The sequence below is a fragment of the Styela clava genome, chromosome 1, assembly GCF_964204865.1.
Source record: "Styela clava chromosome 1, kaStyClav1.hap1.2, whole genome shotgun sequence".
NCBI lineage: Eukaryota > Metazoa > Chordata > Ascidiacea > Stolidobranchia > Styelidae > Styela > Styela clava.
In genome coordinates, this window is record NC_135250.1 from 5,798,190 (window position 1) to 5,825,507 (window position 27,318).

General features: G+C 36.8%; 2 protein-coding genes and 1 long non-coding RNA gene across 4 annotated transcripts; all 3 read right to left on the minus strand.

Moving 5' to 3' along the window:
* Positions 1-404: 404 nt before the first annotated feature.
* LOC120338236 (exocyst complex component 2-like) lies at positions 405-5,912 on the minus strand. Its single transcript, XM_039406194.2, has 7 exons — positions 5,228-5,912; positions 4,288-4,937; positions 3,437-3,540; positions 2,883-3,043; positions 1,782-2,467; positions 1,296-1,474; positions 405-802 (listed from the first exon to the last, which is right to left on the minus strand). Exons 1-7 carry the CDS (start codon positions 5,896-5,898, stop codon positions 587-589), a joined length of 2,667 nt encoding a protein of 888 aa, XP_039262128.2. The 5' UTR covers positions 5,899-5,912; the 3' UTR covers positions 405-586.
* Positions 5,913-5,941: 29 nt separating this feature from the next.
* Positions 5,942-8,870, minus strand: LOC120338243 (proteasome activator complex subunit 3-like). Its single transcript, XM_039406205.2, has one exon. It carries the CDS (start codon positions 8,817-8,819, stop codon positions 8,046-8,048), a length of 774 nt encoding a protein of 257 aa, XP_039262139.1. The 5' UTR covers positions 8,820-8,870; the 3' UTR covers positions 5,942-8,045.
* Positions 8,871-13,460: 4,590 nt separating this feature from the next.
* On the minus strand, positions 13,461-15,184 carry LOC144427441 (uncharacterized). Of its 2 annotated transcripts, none has more exons than XR_013477980.1 (2): positions 14,716-15,184; positions 13,461-14,390 (listed from the first exon to the last, which is right to left on the minus strand). It is a non-coding gene; the product is annotated as an uncharacterized LOC144427441 (long non-coding RNA). The 2 variants fall into 2 exon arrangements; XR_013477985.1 differs by having other exon boundaries at positions 14,667-15,184.
* Positions 15,185-27,318: the final 12,134 nt, after the last annotated feature.

Below are 27,318 nucleotides of genomic sequence, written 5' to 3' on the forward strand. Positions count from 1 at the left end.
AGCGCTCTTCTCTACTGGAGCATTCGTTCTACTCTTAAACAATTTCCAATGCTGGCCATTGGAGCATATATTTTCCAGTGATATTCACCATAATCATGTAAGCGGCAACGTTCACAGAAATCTATTCATGGTAGGTGTCCCACTGATAATTTAACAATATCTCCCATTGTAATGCACTAAAACTAAAGGTTCTCTCCAATACTCGGGATTATCACAAGAACAACAGCGCGGACAATAAAATACTGTTTTTGAACTGAATATTAATATTCCAGACACCTTAAGATTTAGATTTTGACCACTTTAAATGAGTGATTTCCATATCTGAAATCATAGAAGTTAAATTTTGGGGAATCTTAAATAGACTGCTGATATAGATGGACCCCAAAATTATTTCAACAAAAAAATCCAGATAATATAATATATTGTAGAATTATGTGAATAACAAAGCAAGAATCAACATTTTACAGACATAACAATTCGAGGGCTCCTCCTTGAAAGTGAAACTTGATAATTTCAACATTCGCCCTTCAGTCTTGAAACCCTCAATATATTATTGCACAGATACATGCATTTACATGATATATTTTCATTCATAATCCTCTACATCTATAGGAGCTTCCAAGCACTTCAGATGGAACAGCATTCCACTCTTGAATCTATTCAACAATTCTTCCAATAGTTTTTTCTCAGCACCGCTACCTAGTTGTGGCAAAACAGCACAAGCATCTTCAAATGTCTTATTGGACTGCTCTGTTGCGTATAATATTGTTGATTGCTGTAGAGCAAGAATCCCCAGTCGTGCCTGAAAAGGGAAATCCAATTACTGAATTGAGTAAATCAGAGAAGTCGCGAATCGAGCATGTGCATTGCACGTTATAAATTTTATTATTAGGTTTTGGTCATTTTCCGGGCATTTCTGTTACATGTTTTGTTTGTTTCATCGAATTTTTTGTTTTCAGAATGCCGAAATAAACAACTATTCTGATTACCTTGCGCAGGTTCGAATCCCATGAGTGATAATTATGAACGAGAGGATTGCTAGACTCCTCACCTGACAGTTTGTGGTTCGCCATATGATTAGGCAGTCTTATTAGCTTTCTAATCATCCGGGACAATTATAAAAAATACCCATATATGACCAAATAATACTTGACAAAAAGGCATATGAAGCAATGCGAGAGAATTGGCAATATGATGAGCATATTCATAACCGTCCCCACGAAGCAGCCATCATTAGAACGTAGTTTTAAGACACTTTTGTTTATAAACTAACTTATTCCAAGTTTATACAATACCTGTAGAGAACCATTAGCGCTGAACTTTTGAACACATTGAATAAGGCGAAGGAGTTCTTCGGCTAAAGACTTGATAGTTTCTTGTATAATTCTCTTTACAAGTTGTGGAGAAATCGTGTAAACTTCAGCATGTATAGTAATTATCCCTGTCAGCGCCGTCTTGATATATGGTCGTACCCCTGGGGGGGAAAAAACAAACAATAGGAATAATTCAAAAATACCTCTACGCAAAAATGACAAATACAGGAAATGTACCAGAAAACTGTATATAGAGAGAAAGCACATGCCTCACTCATAATAACATCACATTCACAATATATCAGAAACATCTCCAAAATTAGGTATTTAAAATAGAGAAAGTGAGCACATATGGGCATTCCAAATGTAAAATGCAAGTAAGCTGATCTAGAATTAGGATCAAACAAACTGGTGCACTCATGGTCTAACCTGTAATCTATCTGATTAGATAGTTAACATGGCAGTTACCTGAAGGTCGCACACAATCTGTCCAACTGAAATATCCAGAATACATTCCCGGCTCCAGGGTTGCACTAAGTGGCTCGATTCTATGTTCCAGATACGATGCGAAGAGCCTTTCATCCAAATCTACAAATGCACTTTCTGCTTGTTCCTTTGTCTGCTGCATTTTCGGAAAGGATAGCTCATGAAAACACTGTAACATCGGTGCCATTATTTTCAATTTAGCGTAACGAAGATTGCTCAACACGATAATGATTCTCTTTTCGAGTGCCGGCTTCTCAATTTGTGGCTCGACATTGGTGCTTGTGGCAGAGGCATTTGAAGTGGCATCGTTAAATGCCAGCTGCTCCATGCAAGAGACGTAAGTTGTAAAAAGTGATGTCGTCAATTCACATACGCGAGATTGAACTGCTTCACGTGTGAATACGCCTTCCTCTTTGCCTTGCGATTGTAGGGTTTCTTGTAACGTAACGATCAATTTACTGACAAGATTTTCAAACGCAGGAGGTAAAGATGTGATACCGGTTTTATCAACTTGCCAATTCTCTTCTCGTTTCAACAAGGAAATCGAACTGCTGGCTTCTTGCATGGAAGAACTCAAACACAACACCCTCATATCGTGAATCAGATCTTCCAGTGATTGTAGAGTGTTTTCTGCCAATTTCAATTGTGAGAGAGTTCTCAGTACATTCCTAAAAACAGAAAAAAAGTTGAGAAATTAGGGAAAACACCAACTTTAGAATGTTCTGCAAAAAATAATATACTGAAAAAAAAATTGTGTCATACTGTCACTCTGCGCAACTAGGCTAATGGGTTTGGATTGCTGTTAAAACAGACTTTACCCAAATATTTATTTTATTTACTCATGGTATGAGGGAGAAAGCGCAATTGAATACATCTCAATCTTTTATCTGGGAACGATATCACAATATATTTGTATGATATTTAAAATTACCCAAAATTCTGAATTAATTTTAGCATTAATTGCTCGTCCCTACATGCATATTTACTCAATTTGATAAGAAAAAAAAAATACTTTGAAAGTGGATCAGATTTTGCAGTTATTCCAAGGTTAGAATTCTTTTTATATTTTGCATTGGACCTTACCTAGCAGTTCTCACACATTCTGCCAGAGTGTTTGCAGGAATATGAGCATTAGGCCAGATTCCATAAGAAGTTCTTTCTTTCATGTCTTCTTCATCAGCATCGTCAAAATTCAAGGTTGCAGGAAGGAACGCAGCTCGTAGTAGATTAACAAAAAGAATTATCTGAAATAAAAAGTATTGGTATATTATTCTACATGATATTTTTATAAATTTTTCAAAAAGCAGTGCAGAGGTACATATCTATGTACAAATTTGTTACAATTCTTAACTATTTTTTGAAATTTTGAATTGAATTATTTTGCAGAAAAATATTGATATATGGAAATCATGTAACTTTTTGTTGAAATACTTTGGTAAATAATGCTTCAACTATGGATACCAGTGATCAGAGATTACCTATAAATTTTTTCATCAAAATTCCAACATTTGTCCTTTTGTCTTAAAACCCTTGAATAAATGAAAAACCATTAAAATGTGCTATAGACATTTGAGTGGCATCTATCTTATGTACAAGTAGTAATCCTCTAACAGCTATAAAAATATTGTTACACTCACTGTATCTCTCAACAATCCTTTCATTTGTTTACTATGTTTTGATGCCATTTGTTTAAGTCTGTCAACATCGGTGGATTTTTCACCAGTTTCACTCAGTATAATACCTGTATAGGAAATGAGATTGATAAACGGTTAAAAAACTGTGAAGTTAATTAAGTCCGTATTACAACATTTTTAGGTTTAAGTGATAAGGCATGATTACGGTAGTTAATATTTATTTAGTCAACTGATATTCCCAATAGGATGTGGAAAATCGATTCTTGGCTTCAATACTAGTTTCAATAAGACAAAAAAGGCTTACAGCAGGCCTGCACAACTCAAATTACGAGGGCCGCAAGCATAAATTTGAAGGCCCGGCGGGCCGCAAACTTTGCCACAAAAAAGAAACTTCAGCTTCATAAACTGCTAGTAAAAAAATAATGGGATTATTAATAGGTTGCTAATATGCACTGATGGGTGTGAGATTGTATACCGATATTGTTTTAAGCGTGATTCAGTCTGAATACGGAGATATTCAAATTAGGGTTTTTCAAACTGGGGGGGCGAGGGGTCAAGCGACGAATTTTAGGGGTCGAGAAGGGCACACCAATTTCACACAAAGTTCGATATTTATTGAAACTAGTGCAAAACATAAATCTCACGATTTTGAATATGATATAGCGTCGCGCTTGCATAACAATGCCGGCTTTGATTGTTAGACCCGAGAAGTGGCGTGTTTCCAAATCACCCGCGGGCCACACAGAAGTATCTAGCGGGCCGCATGCGGCCTGCGGGCCGTATGTTGTGCAGGCCTGTCTTACAGGATACCAGTGATAAAAATAACTTCGATGCAAAAATTATTTCAAAATTACCAGTGGAATATTGCTCCCATAGGTGCCAGTGTTCTGGAATCTGACTTACAGCAAGTTGAGCCAACTCTTCCAAAAATTCTCTGGGAACATCAGTTGTTTTAGAACTATCTCCACTGCTTGCATTGTGTTCCTTATTTGCTCTTAGCAAATACTTATCTTTGCATTTGAGAAGTTGTCCCTGGACCCACTCGTGTTGATTATTGAGACAATCCCACGCTGGGTCACCTTGCTCATGAAGCTCGAGAAGATAGCGGATCAAACTTTTCTGGCGATATAACGGAAGAGGCAATTCGACCAATTCGTTGCGGAGTTTCACACGAAATTTAGCAATCCTGTCTTCCACTTCAGCGTAGATCCGTTTGAATACGCTGACGTCGGTTTCAGCAAAAAGTGATTTTGCTTTTTCATAATCGTTGATAACGACGCTGTAATCTCCCTTCTCAATATTACGTTGAATATTCAATGGAAGATAGAACAAGAACTTGAATCGTTGGAGAACTCCAAGAGTGTTACGAATCGAGTCAGCTCGGTCCTTACTGTTTAGTACAGTGGTGAATAACAAACCAGCTTTTTCACTTGCCTCTGCTAACAGACTCTCAAGATTAGCAGTGATGTTTTCATTGTTTCTTCCAGCCTCATCTTTAATCATCCTGAATAAGAAGAATAGGATTTTTATATTCTTGCTTGGGAAGAGAAAAGTCGATACGACGTAACGAAACCATGGCCTCTCATCCTGTTACCAGTCCATGTTGGATATCGGTATAGATAGCTTGTAATTTGTTTCAGATGCATGAACTTGATATTACGAAGGTACATATTATAATATAAATACATCAAACCCTGAAGAAAATAATTCCGAATGAAGAAATGGGGAATTTATTACTAGCCCTCTATAACTAAATAGAATACAAAAAAAAAGAAAAAAAACACTTGCACTTGCCTCTGGTGAATCGATGATAACATCTCTTGCACTTCAAAAAATACCGGTAAACTGTCCTTGACATGATTCAGTGGAGCATTGTTTGTATTTTTATTCGCTCGTCGTTTCATGTAGGTATGGCCTTCTTTCAACTCTTTAAACGATGTTGTAAAATGTCGCTCAATAAGGAACCAAGCCGGCACAAAATTTTCATCAGTTGGATCGGGGCTTCCATTTGGGTACATTTCTGGCAGATTCATATTACTTGGTGCCCTGGATACAGAATCATCAGAATTAAGCCCCAATGGGTCACTTCTCAATGACAAAGCAGTTTGCTTCTGATTTCTATCGAGACGTTGGTCCACATATTCGCTCTCATCCACCCATACTGCAGATTTTTCCAGCGGGCCGACTTTTTTAGGTGGCAGACCTGTAAACCCAACAGTGGATGATCCTTTTCCTCCAGACTTTGTGAACACAATGATGTCTCCTTTACCGAAACCGCTACCAGTACGACAAACTATTTTTGAATTTGACTGCCATTCGGAGGTAAGTGTGCAATCTTTATTACATATTAACACACCAATCAGATCAGCTTTACTAGTTCCAAGATTTTCTCCACGAATTGTGATCTTCGTTAGCGGCGTTCCAAATTTTGGAGAGACTCCTGTCACAACTGGTGGTGGTCCCATTATGACCCTTGACCCCTTTCAGGAAATCTAATTAACTACCAGGCTGTACAAAGAATTAATATCACTGATTCATTACATTGAAAGAAGAAAATACAGACGGAAATGGCCACCATGTCCGCGATTAGATGGCAGGTTTTTTACAGGAATATTCACTTAAAACAGTGCCATAATGACTTACGATGAACTCAATTAATGAGGATGTTCACTTCCATTACATAACTTGACAATCGCAATAATAAAATCACATGCGCCAAGCCGTCAAAATTATCACCAATTCTAAAATTGCAACCAGCATTAATGTAAAATTATTGCGTCATAATCGCTGTGAAATTCTACAGTATTTATTTAAACAAATATGGAATAAAGTACAAACCACATACAGTGGTAAATCAGTTTGGATAAATAGTATGCTGTTCAGCAATGTTTTTTTCACTGGTTGGGAGCTACTACAAAACAATCGTCTAAGAACAAATAACAAGAAAAAAATGACTGTTTCAGACACCACAGAATACAATGCTAACCCATTATAATTATATACATACAAAACAGTAAATACGACAATTACTAATGTTTTTGTATTTGATTCTACTACGGAGTCATGAGCGGGAGTTAAATTTTATCATAAATCCTGAATCCAAAATTGCATACTTGATCGGACCGTGCAGACCTGGTGAAAATGGTGCTTGAAAAGATAGGTCTTTTTTTCCATCCCCACCATATTACCAATTTAATTTTGAACCTTTTATAGAAAGCTCTCGCCACCTTGAAAACAACACCCTCACCTGCCCTGTTTTAGGTAATTGTAGGTTCGCTAACCCTGACATCTCTGAATTCACAGATGAATTCTATCATTCTTTAATTGTAATTGGATAATCACCAATTTTTTATTATTTTGAGCGCTGGGATGTTTTTTTGTCAGAGGCTTTCTACAAAAGATCCCAATTTTTCAGACATGTCTTACAAAATCGAAGAGGACAAGATGTAACAGGTATAAATATACTGAAATCAGGAATATGTAGTACCTTGATTCAGGCAGTTTAACAACGAGATTCCTTTATTGGAAAACCATCAAGGTTATAAATCGGAATGGGTATAGTAATATTAATATTGACAATATGGTCTTAGCGACATAAGCTATCTGGGTTTGGCTTAAAACAAATACAGAATTTATGTATTTGGGAAATTTGGAATTTTATTTAATAATAAACAATCAAATTGTATACCTAGTAATTAGTAAATGATTGACTAATATGGTTGGAGTCCTCAATAGTACAGGGAGTCTTATTTTGATATGGTCATAACGTCGTAATCCAACTGGGTTTGGCTTGCAACAAATACAGGTTTTATGTATTTGGACAATTTGGAAATCAAATTTTATTTTGTATAACTGGTAATCAGTAAATGATTGACTAATAGGGGTCAGAGTCTTAAATAGTATGAGGAATCTTCTTCTAAGTGATACTTCACTTATTAATGTTACAACAATCAACTATTGGAAAATAGTATCTTAACACTTTCAAAGTCTTTGCATGTGGGGAGGGAAGGCATTTATTACCAACAGTTGTGCTTTATGAATAAATACGGATTAGAATATATTTTAATGGGCATCCTAGACAATTGACAACTTAAAAACGAGATTTAAACACTCAGAGCTAACAATAATTGAACCAGATAATAAAATAAGATACAATCAAAACCTCCTAAATTCAACAATACACCTAAATTTAGCAACTGGAATTTGGACAATATTTTTTATCATTGTATATCCATCACCTGCGTATTATCATTCTGATTCCATAGTTTGTCAAATAATTTATTCAAATACCCTCACAATAAAAGCCAGATAAAACACAAAGAATGGCAGACTGAATGAAATAATAAAATAGTAAATTAATGCGAAACAGCAATTGTGACAATATTAGACAGGCTCAAAACACATAAGCATAAAAACAGATGAATGAATTTTTTACCAAGCTAAAAAAATTTCATGGTGAACTTTTATTCGTAATAAAAATGTTTTCAATAAAATGCCTCGCCAAATACAGAGGATGAACTAATTCTTGCACCAGCCATCTTGAGTCCAATAATATCCTGGCTTTCTATAGTTTTTTGGATCATATCATACTCTCTCGCCAAAGTTTTAGACTTTAATACATTCCATCAATGTTTGAACTTCTCGGTTTCTTGATTTTTTCGATATTCTTTAGAATCAAGTCATGAAGAATGGAATAATGATTTCTCAGCTCACACACTATAAGTCTCAAGCTAAGAAATTCTTTCTCATCGATCTCCTCAACAAAGCGACGATAGTCCTCAACATGAGGATATTTTGCTACTTTGGTGATAATTTTACCTCTTGTGACAAAATATCGTGATATTTGATCTAGAAATGAAGCCGCTTCGCTTTCAACTTGTCTCAACTCTGCAAGAGTATCTTCTTGAATTGAGACTCCAAAATTATTTCCGTCTTCAATTTTTGGAATAAGATGAGTCACCCACATTCGAACAGTATTAACTTTTTCCATCAGTAGACGAATATCGGGTTTTATTCGATCGATTATTGCTATTAGATTTTTATTGCAGGGCACTGGACCACAAGCAAATGAAAATACTTTGGTACCATCAATGTCACCTCCCGGTCCTACATCAAGTTTACGTTTTTTGGGGCTCGTAACATGACCATCAACGTTATTAAAGTCTTGCACAATAACTGCATTTGGAATGGGAATTTCAAGTTTTTGTGCAATGTTTCTGACGTTTTCAGTCTGTAAAACATCTTCTTTTAAAAATTTATCTAGTTCAATACATTTCTTTGGAAAAAATTCATTGACTAAAATTTCAGCATCTTTAGCGATTCCAAGTTTAAAATCAGAAATTTCTTTCCTCAGTTGCTTATCCTTGATTTGTAAATCTTGATCCATTATTTTATTTTGATATTTTAGTAGTTAAATACCTGTAATACAAGAGTGTGGAAATGTGAAAAAAGCCCTTCTGCTATCAAATTCAGCAATTTTTACAGTACTGCAGTAAATAGTTTTAGTAGGCCTAAGTAAAAGGCTTATACATAAAAACATGAAAAACGCTAGTACTGTTAGTTTCTATAGGCCAGTGGTCTATCTGCCTGTAGCAAAATTTACAAATGGTGCCGGCCAGCCGGTAGTGTAAAGGCAGAGTAAGGGTTATTGAATTATAGGGGTAGTCACTACAGCAGCCTTCCGAACTGAGAAAAACTGACCAAACTATGTTCTTTCGGTACCGGTTACGAACGTATCGGCAGCCTATCTCGATTCCAAAACTCCAACTCTGTCACCACTGCACTTGCACGAATCAATGAGAATTCTTATCTATTTTTCTTGGTTTCCCGTACTACTGAGGAGCTATACACTACCGGTAATATCGTCTTATATTGAGATATGAAAATTAAAATCTCAAAACTTTCAGAAAACAGCCACTCGCAAAATAAATCTTTTTAGCCCATCGTGACTCATGGTATTGCGCGGAGTCAATTCCGGATAGAATAAATTCCAATGTCATTCGTAGAACTGGGAAGCGCAGTCTTTGGATTTGAATCAATATTATAATTACTTGTCTTATATACACTGAAAACGGAAACAACCTAACGTTCTTCACGGATAATTTGCTTCAAGCTGTGATAAAGTGATAACCGGACTGGGTAGTGTGCGAGTAACGAGGCTCCAAATCAAACAGACCTTAGCACGTCGTAAGATAATACTGCTGTCTTTCCTAAAAACTACGCAACAAGCTGATTAAATAGTAATTTGTAGCGCCGGAATCGTAAACCGTTTAACCGTTAGAATCACATTTGGCATCGCACCGCTGATTTCCCCGTGTGGGTCAGCAGGTGCGCATCCTGTGAAGATAATTATGTGCGAGAGACGTCCCAGACTCCTCGTCGTCGCAGGGTGGTTCACGTTTGTCAAAGAAACGAGAATTTCCCGCGGCCGATATGATTAGCCTGGTGTCACTCAATTCGACTTTCAGTGTTGTCGTGCTGATGTGATTCGTAATGATCCGAAAGCATAATCTCTCTGATTTTCATCGTTTTTTGGATTTGGATTTCATTGCATGTTCTGGTGCCGTGGCATTTTATTATAGCCTCGAGTTTCTCAAAATGTATCTAAATTTAACGTACTATCCAATCTACTTAGGTGATTAGCGTACGTATCCTCCATTATTTACCATATTATAGATGTGACAATATAATGCAATGTAACTTGTAATGCATCCTAGTATAGAAAATAGGACGTCGCTTGTCAACACCACTTTTTTATATTGGAAACTATTAATAACAATTTATATAAAACGATGGGAACCCTTTGTACAAAGTTCCCACCAGAAAACATCCCCTCCGAGGAATAACTCCAAAAGCAAGCAATAACGCGAGAAAACATTTAAAATACCTGATTAAAGTTTTTAAGGTTTGTTATTCAAGCACCAACTCTTCAATTTCTTGTCCAACACAATATAATTTTTTGCGCATAAAATTATTTGTGATCGAATTATTCAGACGAAACGGTTTACTTTCAAAATTACGAAAGCCAGAACGATTACCCTAAACATTTTATCGGCAATGTATCTGGTCAAAGTATGTTTGAATATTGAAATAAAGTTCTAGCGCTCTACTGGCTGAGGATTTGATCAAAACATATGTTGTCATTTTGTTTGTGATATTTTGATTAGGCTTCATCTCTAAATGCGGATATCTGACCTTATAATGTGCTGGATCAATGAGTTTGGCTGGGGGTGGTAAACGTACTCTTATTATGGGTACTATGTAGTACTTTCTGTTTGTATTCCATCGATCTGAGATGATCCCATATAAATACATTACAGCCGTATTTACCATTACAGTATAGGGCAGGGGTGTCAAACATGCGGCCCCAGAGAACTTCCAATGCGGCCCTCGAACGCTTAACAATAATTGTAATTATTTTGTAAGTATTTTTTATCTAATTGATTATTCACACACAAAAAGGACAATTTACAAAAACTAGTTTTGAAAAATTGATTTTTTTATTTTCAATTTGACCCAATTATGGATACACTTCAAGCTAGCAAAAAAGAATTGAAAAAAACAACACTTCAGGAACTAAATGAAACGCAATGTACACAAAGAAATTGGCATTTTCGAAAAAAAGGGGGTTGCAATATTTCTGTATTTCTCAAAATTCTAAAGCACATTGTTTAATTTGGCACATTTATTTTTATGTGTTTATATTATAATTATCGTACTACCTAGTTACTAAAAATCAATATATATAAATCATAATCCAAGCGGTCATATGCCACGTGATGCCAATGGTCGACCCCCCCCCCCCCTTTTGGAATGTGTAAAAACGACGACTAATAGGCGCGACTTGCCACGCGCCGAATAAGCGCATGAAACTTTATGGCTCCGGATGCCGTGGCAAGTAGAAGCGATGTGATTGTGACTGAATAAGGCGATTTATGGACCTTTCCCCGACCTTTGACCCCCATCAATTTTTTCCTATACTTAACCATCGCAAAATTTTTGGTGCTTATTCAAAGAGTGGTTTTGCGAGTTGGCGCCTGTAAAATGGGGTATTTTGCTTCAGACCATTATTCTGATTCATAGCATTCCACAATCTGTTTTGTAAAAGTACCGGTGAAGAATTTTAGCCTAGTCTATTGCAGCTATTTTCTACACTAATTTTTTATTACTGCAGTTAAACTGAAACTTCTAAGAAGACAAAGTGATCATTGAATTATTTGATTTACATTTAAATATTCGAAACAGAACTAAAAATTAACGAATAGATTTCAAAACGCGTAAACGTGGTAATGTTTACGGCGACGCCTGAAAATCAGTCTGAGCGGATGCGAAACACGTCACTCTTTGCATTTTGCTGATTGGCCAATGTCCCGAAGTAAACAAGGAAGTTGATGCTCGGGGAAACATTCAGTTCTCTTAGAAACCTTGCGTTTTGAGGCCTCCGGCCTGTTGCTCTTGCCAGACCACCTTTTGCTGTCAACTCGGCGCCCCGAAAGTATTCGTACCAAGATGACGCACAACCTGAACCCTAACCTGGCACACATACTATCTTCAGGTTGTGCGACATTTCGTACACACCTAAATTTCAGAGCTCCCCCCCCCCCCCTCTTTGAAAATTCCTGGCTACGCCCCTGCTCGTTAATTAGAGTTGATACTGTGAAATCAATTCAGCCCGATATTAGTAAGCTGGTGGCACAAAAGATGCCAAACGTCAGGACATATATAATAAAAAAAAAAAACATGGGAGTTTATTCGTTAGTCTTTTAGGGGTATATATTTAGATTAAGTCATTTTTATTATGTATTATTCTTTTATCAAATCTTTGTTCAAAAATGTTTTGGATAGTTGTAAAAAAAAATTGTTTTTTGGAATAAATAAATTTGCAATAATAAGTGAAATACCAAGAAATTATTATGTAAATGCCATTTAAAATTTCAGAAAATAACAACTTCATTCGGCTATTTAATTGCATCACAATATATGTCACACACTACACATATCTGAAAATATGCTTTTAAGTATACATTATCAAAATATATCAAAAGCTGTTTGCGGCCCTTTGCACAATTCCCAAAATGCAATGCGGCCCTTGAAAACGCACGAGTTTGACACCCCTGGTATAGTAGGCCGCGAGCCGAGGCCATGAAAAACGCCTAGAAAGTGAGTTTCGTAGCGCACATCAGGTAACTACCTGAAAATGATTTAAAAATGTTCCTTAAAAATGTAGTAACAAATATTGCCTTGTTCCCACTTCCAAAAGTTGCACGTTTTACGGAAAAGACGCTTTTACTACAAAAAATCTGTGCTACGATCTGTCCTATATTCTCTACATTTTCGACAATGAACAATGACTTCTGCATGACGTAACAATTGAATCGAATCAGCTGTTAGCGAGCGGATGAATATTAGTTATTACTGCTCGAGCTTGCGTTGAGTTGGGCAGCCTTTCCATAGCCCTGTTTAGTTATTATTAGTTAAGTTATGCTAAGACGTTATTGAAAAATGTATAAGTAAGTTATTAAACTCTTGTAGATCCTTACAACGGATATGGGCCGTGAGACGAAGCCTTGAAAACGCCCAGAAAATGAGTTTCGTAGCGCACATCTGGTAACTAAATAAATCCTTCAGTTTAGTGTGAAAATGAACATACTGAACGCATTACAGCTTGTTCCACAATCCTGATGCGAAATTGAATATAAGAGGTTCCCGGAAATTCAATAACCATAAGTTCACAACACATACATAAGAACTATGCAATTCGAGAGCCCTACAGCACACTAACACAAATGTATTCCTGTAATGTTTTGCCTGACCAAAATCGGACTTCCTCAGTCAATCATAATTTATTAGGTAGATTATGAAAAATATGACATACGTGTAACCAACAACAAAAAATACTTTAATTGTGTGACAGGAGTGGCGAGTGACCTCGAAAGCAGCGACACCAACAACGCTGATTCACATTAGCGAATGAATTTTATGTAATAACCACAAGCAGTTTACAACAAGAAGAGCATTAAAAGCTACATCCATTTTATAGAAGCTATCAAACGTATTTATTTTTAAGCAATGAAGTCACAAATTAACATCGTGAGCACGAAAACACAAATAAATCAGTTATTTCTCACTTAGAAATTTACCCGAAAAGTCAAGAAAATTGTACAATATGTACATAACATAGTGAACAGAAATATTACAATAAGTCTTTTTTTAGTTTATGTGGTTATGTATTTGAACAAAGGCAATATTATTTCTAGAAACAGGACTACGACACTAACAAATGTTCGGAAAAAAAAAAATGAATGATACTACTGATAAATGATAAAAATCAACTGCAATATCTAATTCACTTTCTTCTGAATTGTTTTCGAAATCCACTATCTTGAAAATCGACTTTTCCTCTATAAGTGTACTGTGATTTTGCAGTCAATACAAAAACAAAAATCTGTGCAATTTAAGTTGATTTTGGCACACTTGCATAAATTATTTTGACTATTTTTTTACACTTGCAGTTTGCCAACTCAAGAACTGATTTGAGGGCCACATGCTTCTTCAGTGAATCATTGTTGGGTATAATCCTTATGTTTGCCAGTGTTAAATAGACGTGCCCTGGTATCATTTACATTCTTCATATCCTCTTCATACAGTGAACAAACAAATTCCTCAGCTTTATTTATTAATGCCTCGTTAACCTCAAAAGATCTTCATAGTTGAGAAAATATGAATTGAAAACCACAATGAAGTCTCCAACATGAGTTTAATGGGCAGTTCCAATTGCAGAAAAGTGCTAAAGTATTTCAATATGAATAGCCCATCTAAGCTGTTTGCAACTATTATGATTCTCATATACCTTTACGCTTCAAGACTTCTTGTTTAATCCATTTTATAGCAGCAGGGATTAGAGCCTGCATTAGGTCGGATTGGTGGAACATTGCCGTCTTCTTTTGTCGTACAGTATCTAAAATGAGGAAGAAAATCATATTTGGAACAGCATGAGTGTAAAAATACCACTAAATACTAACTAATACCTTGAATAAATATTGCATTTTATCTGATGTACTCAATGAGCGTATGTACTACAGTCCAGCAGTGTTAGCATACCATTACTAGACTATATCTACACTAAATTTTGATATATCACAGTCTGAAATGCCCTATGACAGTATGAGTATGGACTATAGGCCTAGACTATATTTTAAAACATCAACTGTCTGTCTACAACTCGATTTCACACCTCTCAATCGTTTCCAATGCTACTTTCTTTCCACTCCGGCATAACTTACCGTATCATTGCTTCCCAGGTTCTTGTCGACTCTATGAATTTAGATTTAGACCAACCGACATTAGTAAAATTGATTATTTTCTTCTCTTTCACACAACCGTGCATTACAGAAACAGCCATTAATTTCTATTTCCAAATATGCTGTGGCCTATATAGTAGTATAAGTCTGCTGAATAGTCAAGAAGAGTCATTAAATTAATCATAAACATTTCATGCAAGCCAGAAAATATCGTTGTTTGTGACATATTATTCTAAGTCTAGCCTTCCTTGGAATTACCGCACCGTACCTATTCAACAACGTCTTATGAGCTAGTGCTCAACTAAAATTGCTATTTATGGTAAGGATATACAAGTGTTTAATATCTTACTTATACTTTTCAACACCTCCTTAGAATAACTGAACTAATAATAACTGAAAAAACTATGGAAAGGCTACTCAACGCAAAAGCAAGCAGTAGTAGTACATCTGATATTCATCCGACCACTGGGTTTTCACCTACAGCTGACTAATTCGATTGTTACGTCATGCAGCTGTCTGCGTTCATTGGCCCATGATACCGAATAAGCAGAGAAAGTAGGACAGATGGTAACACATATTTATTGTGGTAAAAGTGTATTTTCTGTAAAACGTGCAACTTTTGTAAATGGGAACAAGGCAATATTTGTTACTAAATTTCTAAGGAACATTTTAAAATTATTTTCAGGTAGTTACCTTATGTGCGCTACGAAACTGAAAGATAAATGGCCTCGGCTCGCGGCCTATAGGGGATTATGTATGATCCATCTGCGTGTCCACACTCCCGTGTTATTGAACACACGTTAGCAGAGTGTAACTCCGATCTGAACTCCACAGAAGTCAATGAGCACACAATGGATTGAATGCCAAATGTTTTTATATTGTAAAGATGCACAATTGAATTGATCCCCAAAACAGATAACAAATTACACTTAAAGCCTCAATTAATGCAGTTACATGATGAAACTAAATCTCTAACTAACGAAGTACGTTAAAGACAAGCAACACTGAGCGAGGGAAATAAATCATGAAGGAAATGAATTAGAGCAACGACCTTGTTTCAGGCGAATGACATGCACTATTAACAATCAGGTGAAAATATTGAAATACACAGTAACTACCCCAATGTACTCGCTACACCATATCGTCACGCTAATAACCGAATTGCGTAAGTCATTTTTGGCGATTTTGAGTTTTTATTAAAATAGGTATTTATGTAAGGCTGCGCACCTGTCTGTTAACTCAGATTTTATTTTAAGAATTCCGAAACCTATAAAAATGGAGATTTAGTATGACATACACATTTGTGCAATTGTTTCGTCATAATGAATTATCATGGTTACCGCGTGACTATTGTGACGTCACAAAGGCAAAATAATCTCGGCTAAGTATTTTCCAGTTTTTGCATCTCGGATTCTAGCCTAGCGCGTATTAATTTGAATTTATACTACAGTATAGGAAGACGTGCACTTGTGATATTCACTGTCCGAGTCCAATTCACCTTGGTTGGCTTTTATATTGGGTGCATTGCTGTTATATTCTTTATATTTATTCTCATTCTCATTTCGGTGGGTGTGCAGAACATGTTATATTGATGAAACATATATTTTTAAACATAAAAAATAATGCAATTGAAACTGATTAGCTATTTTGGGGATTAGACATTGTAGATAGTGAGAATTACATTCGTTTTTGGAATGTTTAGTTTTCAGGACTGGTGCATATAGTAAAGTTGCAAAATTGCGTATGTCCCAAAGTCATAGACACATTTCTGCCTAAGTCACAGTGCGCCATTATGACGTCACTTAACTGCGTCATACAAATTAACTTAAATCCGGCTACGATCAAAAAATTCAACCATGGCAAATTATTGACTCTCAATTGCATAACGATATCATTAGGAAGTTTTTTACGTTTTTCTCAAAACTGCTGAAAATGACTTACGCAATTCGGTTATTAGCGTGACGATATATATTTATATTCAGTGATGTTTTGGAGTAACTATTGTTTTTAAACCGTTACATCTACAAAGAAAAATTGAATTTATAATCTCCAGGCATCCATTATAATATATCTGCACATGAACTATTCAAATTAAAACTTTCGATAGATATATTCAGTTTTATTTTTATAATCATTCGCAACAAAATCTAATATCTACGCCATGGGGATTTTAAAAAATGGATATGTGTGCATAAAAAGCATATTACGGAGATGCAAATATTTAAAAAAAAAAGATACCAATTCAATGTCGGGATATTATCATTAATAAAATGGTGCTATAGGCTTTTGGGACTAATATAGTGACCCGTGATAGCGAAAGCATTGTGGAAACCAAATGATTACATATTTTTGGGCGATAACGTGGCCCGCATATTGAAGTTTTGACATGTATGCAGTAAGAAATGTCTTTCTTTTTCACCTTGACGTCTCTAACGAAATAGCTTTGTACGTTCATACGCTTTGTATCAAATTACAATATATATTGATAATGTAACGTCGCTCAATCATGATTCGGTACGACCGTTTATCCGTTACAGACTGTGTTGAACGACTTAAATGACGGATATCATCGTATAGAAAAACCGCTGACAAACGTTTACTTTAGATCACGAACGATATAGTATTTTGCTCTAGATCTTAATATTTTTAACCCGTCGAATCGTAGGACAGTTTTTGGAGACATTATATACGGGATATTTATAAAAGTTTTCGTCAATTAGATCAGGGGTGTGCAACCTGCGGCCCGCAAAGGAATTTTGTGCGTCTCGCGGAAAAGTGCCAATTTTGAATGGTGTGCGCCCGCGAAACGAATTTTCAATTTTGTTTAATCTTGTACGTGCGAGCAATGAGTATATATTATGGAGCGAGTACTACCAAACTTTTTGCGTTGCTACCTAAATCCAATTTATTATCTATGTATATGACGTCACAATGCCCTTTGTGTCTGTACTCTGCAACTACTAAAAAACATATGTTAAGTGCGGCCCGCGGTTTCACCCAGTTATTTGTATCTGGCCCTCATGTATTAAAGGTTGCACACCCCTGAATTAGATCATTTGAGAAATGATTTCTAGTAGGCCCACCTGATACGATACCAAAGATGAATGTAATTGTTTATATGAATTTTGCACAATGAAAATTAACATTAATAATCATTTGTATAAATAAAATTATAAAGCTAAACTTATTGATACATTTCCTATTTATGAAATCTAGAACACAATGAAAAGATGGATAATTTTGAGCACCGTTTTTATTCTGGTGTATATGAGCGATTATAACAAAGTTTTCTTTAATTATGTAAACGATGTGTCTTCAATATATTTTCGCACGGATCCCAGGATTACGGATTTTTTATCAACGCTTTATTATTTTTCAAGAGGAATTTTCGGGTTCATCTTATGCTTCGTAAGTGGACGATTGAATTTTCGGTATATTCTACTTATGGCATCTTTAATATTGTTCTGTGGATATATGATAGCGGCAATCGGCGTTTGTTCTCGGAATGATTATCCGATTGTGATTATTGGACAAGTGTGGATCGGAATGGCTGCAGCAATCTCGAGACCTATGGCACAGGCAATGACCTCCAACTGGTTTGCGCTGAATGAGCAAGCGACAGTTCTATCACTTATCTGGATAGGCAGATCGGCTTCCTCCATCACATCAGTTTTAGTTTCTACCAAAATTATTGGGATTGTTCCAGAGAATAAATTATTGAACCAAACGAAGTTTCAAATTGTTAACAAGAATGTCAACATTTTGGACGTATTCAACAACACCCTTGTGTGGAATTTTTCGATTTTCGCTGGATTTGCCCTACTTTTCTATGTTATAGGTTTCTGTGTTGTTACTGATACTCCACAGCGTAATGGCTACGAATACGTGGATTCGTCAGTGGAAGCATTCAGTTTGAAATCTGAAGTTAGCAATGTATTCAAACTGTATTCGTCTCCCGCTATTCGTGTGCTTCTTATTGAATATACATTAGAATTTTCTCTTTCAGCAATATCAACGCTTATGTCTCCCATAATTTTGCAGGTTTTCCCTAAACGAGCTGATAGTTCGGTGGGCTCAATCGTATGTGCATCGTTTATTGTTTCTTGCGTTTTTTATTCCATCATAGGAAGGATTATAGATCGATTCAAATGTGAAAAGGTAGCGTTGACAGGTGCCGTTGTCATTTCTATTATAGGAAGTATAACCGCTTGCGTTGGATTATATTGTCACATATATACCATGGTATTCATTGGCTGCATTGCACTTCTTAATACCAAAGATATTATTTATGCTTGCTTTTCTCTTGCAAATTTTCGTATAGTGTCCAATGAAACTCCCGGTAACCAGTTACGATCTTTTTTTCTCCTGTCAGCCACGCCTGCTGCTTCAATGCTCGGTTTCCTTTCACTAGCCGGATATGTTTTGAATAATTTTGGAGCTCATTTAGCGGTACTTTTTCCAGTCCCGTTTCTTGTGTTAATCGCAATTTTACATGTTCATTTTTTATGATTATTATTTACATTGGACAGATTATTATCGCAATTCTACATGTTCATTTTTTATGATTAATATTTACATTGGACAGATTATTATCGCAATTCTACATGTTCATTTTTTATGATTCTTATTTACAGGCCCAATCTGCGTGCCCACACTCCCGTGTTATTAAATAGACACACGTCACGTTACACGTCATTCTGAACACCCTTCAAATTCTAATTTTGGTCCGCGGCCAATGAAGTTTGGGAACCCCTGTGCTATACGGTTAGAATTGGGGAGGATTACTTGTAGAAGTCTTTGAACATGCAAATTGCAAACTACGTAATATGATTCGTTTTGCTGAATTCTGGTTATCATTGCTTTTGTTGAGAAAATTTGACCTTCTTGGCAACTAACGAACCAATCGGTTTAAAATTGTCAATACTTGAAGATCAATCATCAATAAATTTTATTTTGGTCACTCTGCAAAAAACAAAACAACAACAAATGGACAAACGAAATGCAAAGGACCTGGAGGATGGACATAACATGGGAAAGTTAAAAACGTACAAGTACGTGCCCGTCCCCCCAAAACAGTCAAAAACACAATAAAATAAAGACACGATATGAAATCGGGCAACACCTTTTAAATCAATTTAGGATTTAGATCAGTGGTCCTCAAACTTTTACAGACCGCGTACCACTCTACTGTTTATTACTATGGCCGCGTACCACCGACAAAGCCCCTTTTTTGGCGTGAGGAAAAAGACACAAGAAACGTGCTATGGGAGTATTTTATGATGTGGTACTACATCCCTTGTGGCGTAACACGCAGAACGGACAAAAACATGCCCATATCGCTTCTTTTAAGGTGGGCGAGGGCGATTTATAAAGTCAAGGACTGGTAGCGCACCAGCGCTATGGACGTTTCCCCGACCATTGACCCCGGAAAAATTATCCCTATACTTTACTATTGCAAACTTTATGCTTATTCTGAGAGTGTTTCGGTATGTTGGCGCATATAAACTGGTTTATGTGTTTGAAACCATCATTTGTATTGAAATTAATCAACCATGTGCCATTTGCAGCCACTGATATATATAGCTAAGTTTAGCCTTGTTTATCGCAGCATTTGCGAGATTCATTTTTAATTACTGCAACTAAAATAAAGCTCCGCGGAAGACATAATGACAATTAAGTTAATTAATTAACAATTATTTTTTTGAAACACAACTGAAAACTGACAAATATCACCCAAAACTACAAAAACGAGGCAATGTTTGCAACCATGCTTGAATATCTGTTTGGGCGACAAAAGTGTCTGAGCGGCTGGTTGCAGAAATTGCAATTGTTACCTGTTGCGTCATTATTGACTTCTTGCTGATTGGTTATAGTTACGGAAATAAACAAGGAAACTGAAACTTGGGAAAACATCCATAAACGCTCAGCAAATACATACAGTAGGGAAGATGAAGCGTTGCCGGCATATTTTAGCCAACTGAAAGGTTAATTATTGCAATAATTAAAATCTGCTCGCGTACCACTTGAAAAGCTCCCGCGTACCACTAGTGGTACGCGTACCACAGTTTGAGAACCACTAATTTAGATGAAAGAAGTCGTTTAAAGAATATATGTATATATTTTTTAAACGAGAAAAATTGATCTTGTTTGCCACTAACAGACCAATCGATTTAAAATTGTCATTACTTGAAGATGATAAAAGTCGCTTGAAGAATATATATATTACTTCTTTTATTTCCAGTCTATGGTAGTACCAGAAAGATTGTTTTATTTGAAGATTGTTTAATTTAAAGAGATATATTTTATTTTGTATCGCTTGACCTTCTCCTGATCGTCGATCTTGTTAGTGACATCGGGGCGACCTATACCATGTCGGCACCGATGGGGAACGTTCTTGTCTATATAATATATATGTAAATATCAGTGGCGGCGCGTCAATAGGGCCAACCGGGGCAATGCCCCGGTTGTTTTTTCGGTATAATAAAAAATATTCGAAAAATACCTCAATATCGGTTGCACAGACTGTCTACACTAGCCATATTCTCCCGACATGGTTCATTTTTCGCTCGCAAAGCCTTCGCCGAACGTCGACGGGGCGACGCCGATTTTGCCCCGGTTGCTCATTGTATATCGTATTCTCTCTTTTATCTTCCACTCGCCGCGTTTGTCTCGTTTGTTTTCTGTTTCTTTTACTAAATCATCGGGGCCGATCGGGCTAGCCCCGAAATTATGACGACACAATGCCGACGTTTCTTACAACAACGTGTTGACATATTCACGCATTCCTTCTCGTTCGTTGGTTGCTTGAAGAGTTGATAGTTTCCTCGCCTTCGTTTTTGTCGCTTGTTTCGTTATTTGAATCAGTTAGAGACCTTTAGTCCATTTGCTTTCGATTTTCCACATTCCTTTTGAGCTACTCACTTCTTTCCGGCTTCGCATTTCTTAGCCTTAGACCTCATAATGGATAAGGTTGATGCACTACTTCGCACTCCGTTTTCGCAGCTGCCGCTGGAACAAAAATTAGAGGTACAACGTCTTGGGCCTTATCAACCACAAAATTGTTCACTGGAACAATCCCATGACGGAGGAAAGCGTCGGCGTACATTCTGCGCAGAAACTTGGTATAAAAAACACGAATGGTTGTGTTACAGCGAGGACAAAAATGCACTTTTTTGTTTTTATTGCCTACTTTTTGCTACCGCCCGTGACTCACGTTGGTGTAAATTTGGTTTTAGAGATCTTAAACATCTTTCCGAGCGTGCCAGGGATCATCAATCTTCTATGGAGCATCTGGACAATGCAGTAAAATACCGAACATTCGGAAATGTTAATATTGCAGCACAGTTGGATGAAGGACGCGCGGTTTCTATTCGTCGGCACAACCAAAACGTCGAGAAAAACCGCCATGTTCTCGGTCGATTGATAGATGTTTTGAAGTTCATTGGTTGTCACGAGCTGTCCCTCCGTGGGCACGATGAACGGGCTGGCTCTTCTAATAGAGGGGTATTTTTGGATATGGTGGAATACACCGCATCCCTAGATACAGTATTGAGAGATCATCTTGATGCCGCAACTGCAACTCCGCAACTCCGCAACTCCGGTATCCAAAATGATATCCAAAATGATTTGCTCGACTCAATGTATAAAATTTATTTACAACATTTGGCTCTGGAAATTGAGAATTGCCAGTTCCTTTCGATTCAGTCTGACGAGACAACTGACATCACATGCACACATATTTAACCTCGTTATTAAAAACATGTGTCTTGATACCCCTCTCGTCCGTATATTTTTTGCAAATGTTTCGGGGTTTTCTTCATTTTTTTCCGTTTCGCCGAAGCGCTCTGACCTCCTTCGCCAGATATGTAGCCGCCGTCTCCCAGATTGTGCACCAACACGTTGGAACTTCCAATCACGCGTGGTGCAGGGCGTGTTCGAAATTAGGTCTGAGCTCATTGAGTGTTTCAATGGCATTCAGAGCTCTCCGGTTTGGGACGAACGCTCTGTGAGGGAGGCGGCAGATCTAAAGCGTCTGCTAGAAGATGGTGAGTTTTCATTTTTTCTCGCTTTTTTCTCCACAATATTCTATCACGTGGATGTATTATACGGCGCATTGCAGTCAAGGCTAGTGGATGGAGCGTCTGTGCAGCCGTGTATTTCAGACTTCTGCGATGCTGTATCTCGTATCCGGTAAACAATAAAATACGACGACACATGGAGTGCTTCTTTACGCCGCGGGCAAACAACGCAGCGTTTGATTTTGTCTGCAAAGGAATGCTGTGACATCCTGGTGAATCAAATAGGCGATCGTCTGCGCACTTAACACCTTGCCGCGTTCTCTTTGATGAACCCCAAAAATTTTTCAAAATTTGCACGTCAATTTCCCATCCATTTGTTGGCTACTGTCTCCATATTTTACCCCATGATAAACGTGGGTAAATTGGAAAATGAATTGCGATGTATATACACCAATCAAACTTTTTTGAACATCACATCAACTTGCGCGCTCTATGGGTTCCTCATAGATAACACTCTAGTAACTACCTTTGCGGCGTCTGCAAAATTTCTGGACATCATTTTGACGACGCCTATTTCTTCCGCCGACGCAGAGCGAACATTCAGCACACTGAAGCGTATTAAAACGTATCTCAGAAACACAATGAGGCAAGATAGATTAAATTCCTTGGCTGTTTTATCCATTCACAGAGACGATATTTCTGGGATGCATGACTTTAATCAGCGCGGTATTGGGCATTTTGCTTCCAAGAAACCGCGGCGTGTTGCATATATGTTCAAGCAGTAGAAGTCTAGCAGCATATATATCTATGAGTGAGCGACGCATGTCCTTATCTTTGCATTAACTTTCCTTTCTTCATAGTAACGTTTTAAACCTTATTTTAGGTTTTGTCTGCTTTCCCGAAGCTTCTGTTAATATGTCATTGTATTTATCTGGGTAAATATTGCCTTTCCTTTTGAAAGAGGTTTCAAAATAAACTATGTCTATATTTATTAATCCCTTGACTTGGACCGGTTTTAAAGACACTTTCTTATCGTTAAAAATTGTCGCTTTTGCCGATTGGTTGTTACCGATGGAATGGTTTTTATACTCATAAAATGATGGGAGAATTTACAGCGCTCATCCTGTCCCCGTAGATGGGGGTGACTTGGTCCCGCAGTAGCTTGCCCCGGTTGTCAAAATGACCACGCGCCGCCACTGGTAAATATATATTTGAACATTGCTATGTCGTTTCTTTGTGTTAGCTGAATTGCTCTTCTTTCAGAAAAATCTCTTTTTCATGCAACTAAGTAACGGTACAGTACTTGAAAACGATTGGCATTAATACGGATTCCTCCACCATCAAATCCATGCTTCCGAATACAAATAACTAACTAACCCCATACCCGACATAGAATGTTAACCGGACGAAAGGCGTGGTTCGCCATATGGTTAAGTCGTCTTATCGGTTCTCCTCTCTTCAGGGATAAATAGGTAATTCCTGTCCTATCCTAATGCGATATGAAGCTATTTCTCTTATTTTTTTTCAAACTTTATTAGAGTAACTTCAAAATGAAACTTCAAATTTCGCCTAAAAATTTACCCCCCCCCCCCTCCTGTCCATTAAGAAAGGAACCCTATCGCTGTTGGGACTAGAAACCAGAACTATATAAAATTTTAGACCAAAGTAAACTGAAAGCTGGAAAATATTGAGGCCCGCTATGGAGCTTTCCCCGACCGTTGACCCCGAAAAATTCTTACTATACTTTACCATTGCAAAATTTTCGGGGCTATTTTAAGAGTGCTTTTGCGAGTTGGCGACTGTAAAATTAAGTATGTGTTTCAAACTGTGTGTTTCATTATGATTCATCGCATACAACAATCTGTTTTTTAAAAGTATCGGTAAAGAATTTTAGCCTAGTCTATCATAGGTATTTCTACACTAATTTTTTATTACTGCAATCAAATCAAAACTCCTAGGAATACAGAGTGATCATTGAATTATCTGATTTTTATTTAAGTTTCCGAAACACAACTGAAAACTAACGAATAGAGTTCAAAAACGCGAAAACGAGGTAATGTTTACGATCACGCTTGAAAATCTGTCTGAGTGAGAAAAGTGTCTGAGAGAGAGTGAGAGAGAGAGATTTATTTCGTCAACCGGAAAAATACAGTCATAATAATAATAAATAAATAATGGCTATAAAAAAAAACACTTTTTTCGGTATAGACTGAGCGGACGCGAAAAGGGAGCCTGTTACGTCACTTTTTGCATCTTGCTGATTGGCCAATGTCCCGAAGTAAACAAGGAAGTCGATGACTTCATTGTTCATTTTTTGTGTTCATTTCAATAGATCTCTCTCTCTTGGGTTAGAGATGTCAGGAAAGCAAATGTGCAATATCGCCGTCTAGACTAGAGGGCGAAAGAGATACGTTAAGAGCAAAAACCGGAGGGGGCAAGAGTGCATTTCGAAAGGCTTTGAGAAAGGTCAGAATTAGCCCATCGCGAAACTTGTTTTCGTGATTATTTAGTAGCTGTAAAAAGCTATTGAAACCTAGTTCGATTTTATTTTTTTTAAATAACGATTGTCTAAGTCAGTTTACTTTAATAACCTTCTGTGACTTCAGGGCTTTCTAAATAATACAGTTATATTCGTAGGCCGCGACATGTCGGATTCTTGCATTTCCAACATCGTATTAAAAAGATGTAATAAAGGTTTTCAGATGTGATGATGTTGCCACTAAAACAAAGAAAATATCTGATTTAAGATTGTATAGGACCAAAATGTGATAAACATTGAAAAGTACCGTACCCTACGCTACCGGTAGTTGCGAAGTTGAAAATCAACAAGCCTATTCATTTCATTCAGAACACTATGCATGATGACAAGTGTGCTACTATACTAGTTTAATTTGAAGTGCTTCGAGGGGGAGAGGGTTTTGGTACCAAAATTCGAGAACTTGTGGTCAAAATACACAAAACATGTCAAAAAGGGAATTGCTTAGAATTAGGAATCTCACCTCAACACGTCCATTTTTTAGTCTTTTTATTTATGTTCATAGCTAGCAGTAGCTACAATGATTGGGTCTAGTATAGTTCAGTAACACAAGTACTTCCAGTGGGCGTAGCATAACGATTTTTGCATATGTTATTCCTAACCCTCACCTGACTATGCCATCCAAAAACTATGTCACTACGACGTCATAGGGATTGCCAAAGTATAATTACGATCGCCCGAAATGGCATCTGCGCCGCCGATAAGAACTTGCTAAAGCCGGCGATCTCTCTCCTATCGTGATCGTTGCGACGAGAAAACGAGAGAAATAGCTTGCTTGATTTCGGGTTATCGTCTGCGCGTTTTGGCGACCATCCGCGTACTCCGGTGAGCCTTATTACGCCACTGTGACGTCGGAATGACGTAATTTTTCGGTGACTAGTCAGGTGGGGGTTAGGATTGACATATGCAAAAATTGTTGAGCCAGGCCAACTAGAAGTGGATGTGGTACTAAACTATACCAGACCCCGATGATTTGAGTGAAAGGGGTGACGGACAGCATGCTATGTTCAAATTATTAAACATTATTTCCCTTTTTATGACTTTTGGCTACTTCTATCCACACCGAATGCTCACATTTATTAATGATAGTACTGTAATAAATCTTTCTGTCTCTGTTATCAAGTTGATTACTCAGAAATATAAGAGTCCCTGACCCTGTCACCATTTTATTGGCCTTCTATTGCTCTTAAATATTTAGATCATCCTAATCATCTACTTGAGGATTCTGCTGTTATTAACTTGGATTCATTTGTAATTCAGTAATTGTTTGACAATGATTTCAAAGTATGATTTGGTACATATTATATGTTATTCGTGAACATGTTAGCGAAAACAAACTTGAAATTTTTTTTTCTGTATTGTTAAATTCATCCTGAACCGATTTTACATAAAAACTTTTATTGTGAAAGATTGCTATATTAATCCATAATTTAGAATATACATAACGCGAAATGAATTTGGCTGGGAAAAATCCGATGATATTTTTGTGTAAAGCACTTTTTATGTAACCTAGAGATCATATAGCAAACTCGTATTGTTCTATTCCATGTTCACTTTATTTGATGAGAAGTGGGATTCTTCCACAGTTTGTATATGTATAACCTTTACTGTGTAATACTCTACTTAATTACTGATACTCTAAAAGCTACATTCATTCATTGGTTAAAATGTCTGTCAATTTTTGTGAGGTTTCAAGAATTACGAGGGATATTGAAGTCCTTTAAATCTTATTATCTCTCTGTTCAATTTACTCTGTTGCTTTTTTATAGGAAAATTTCTCAAAGCAATGTCACTGACTCAGAACTGAAGGAGAATGTAATCTCTGAGCAATGTTACTTGCGGACAAATAAAGGGCTAAAAAGTACCGGTACTGAAACTGTTTTATATAGAATTACGGTTGTGCACAACATGCTAGCGAGTAAGGATTATCTTTAAACCCATGCTTTACTGAGCGAATTTATGATGATCATTGAAAAGTTGAATAGTAAATGACTAAAAGTGAGTTTTATAAAACTTGTAATTATGGTAATT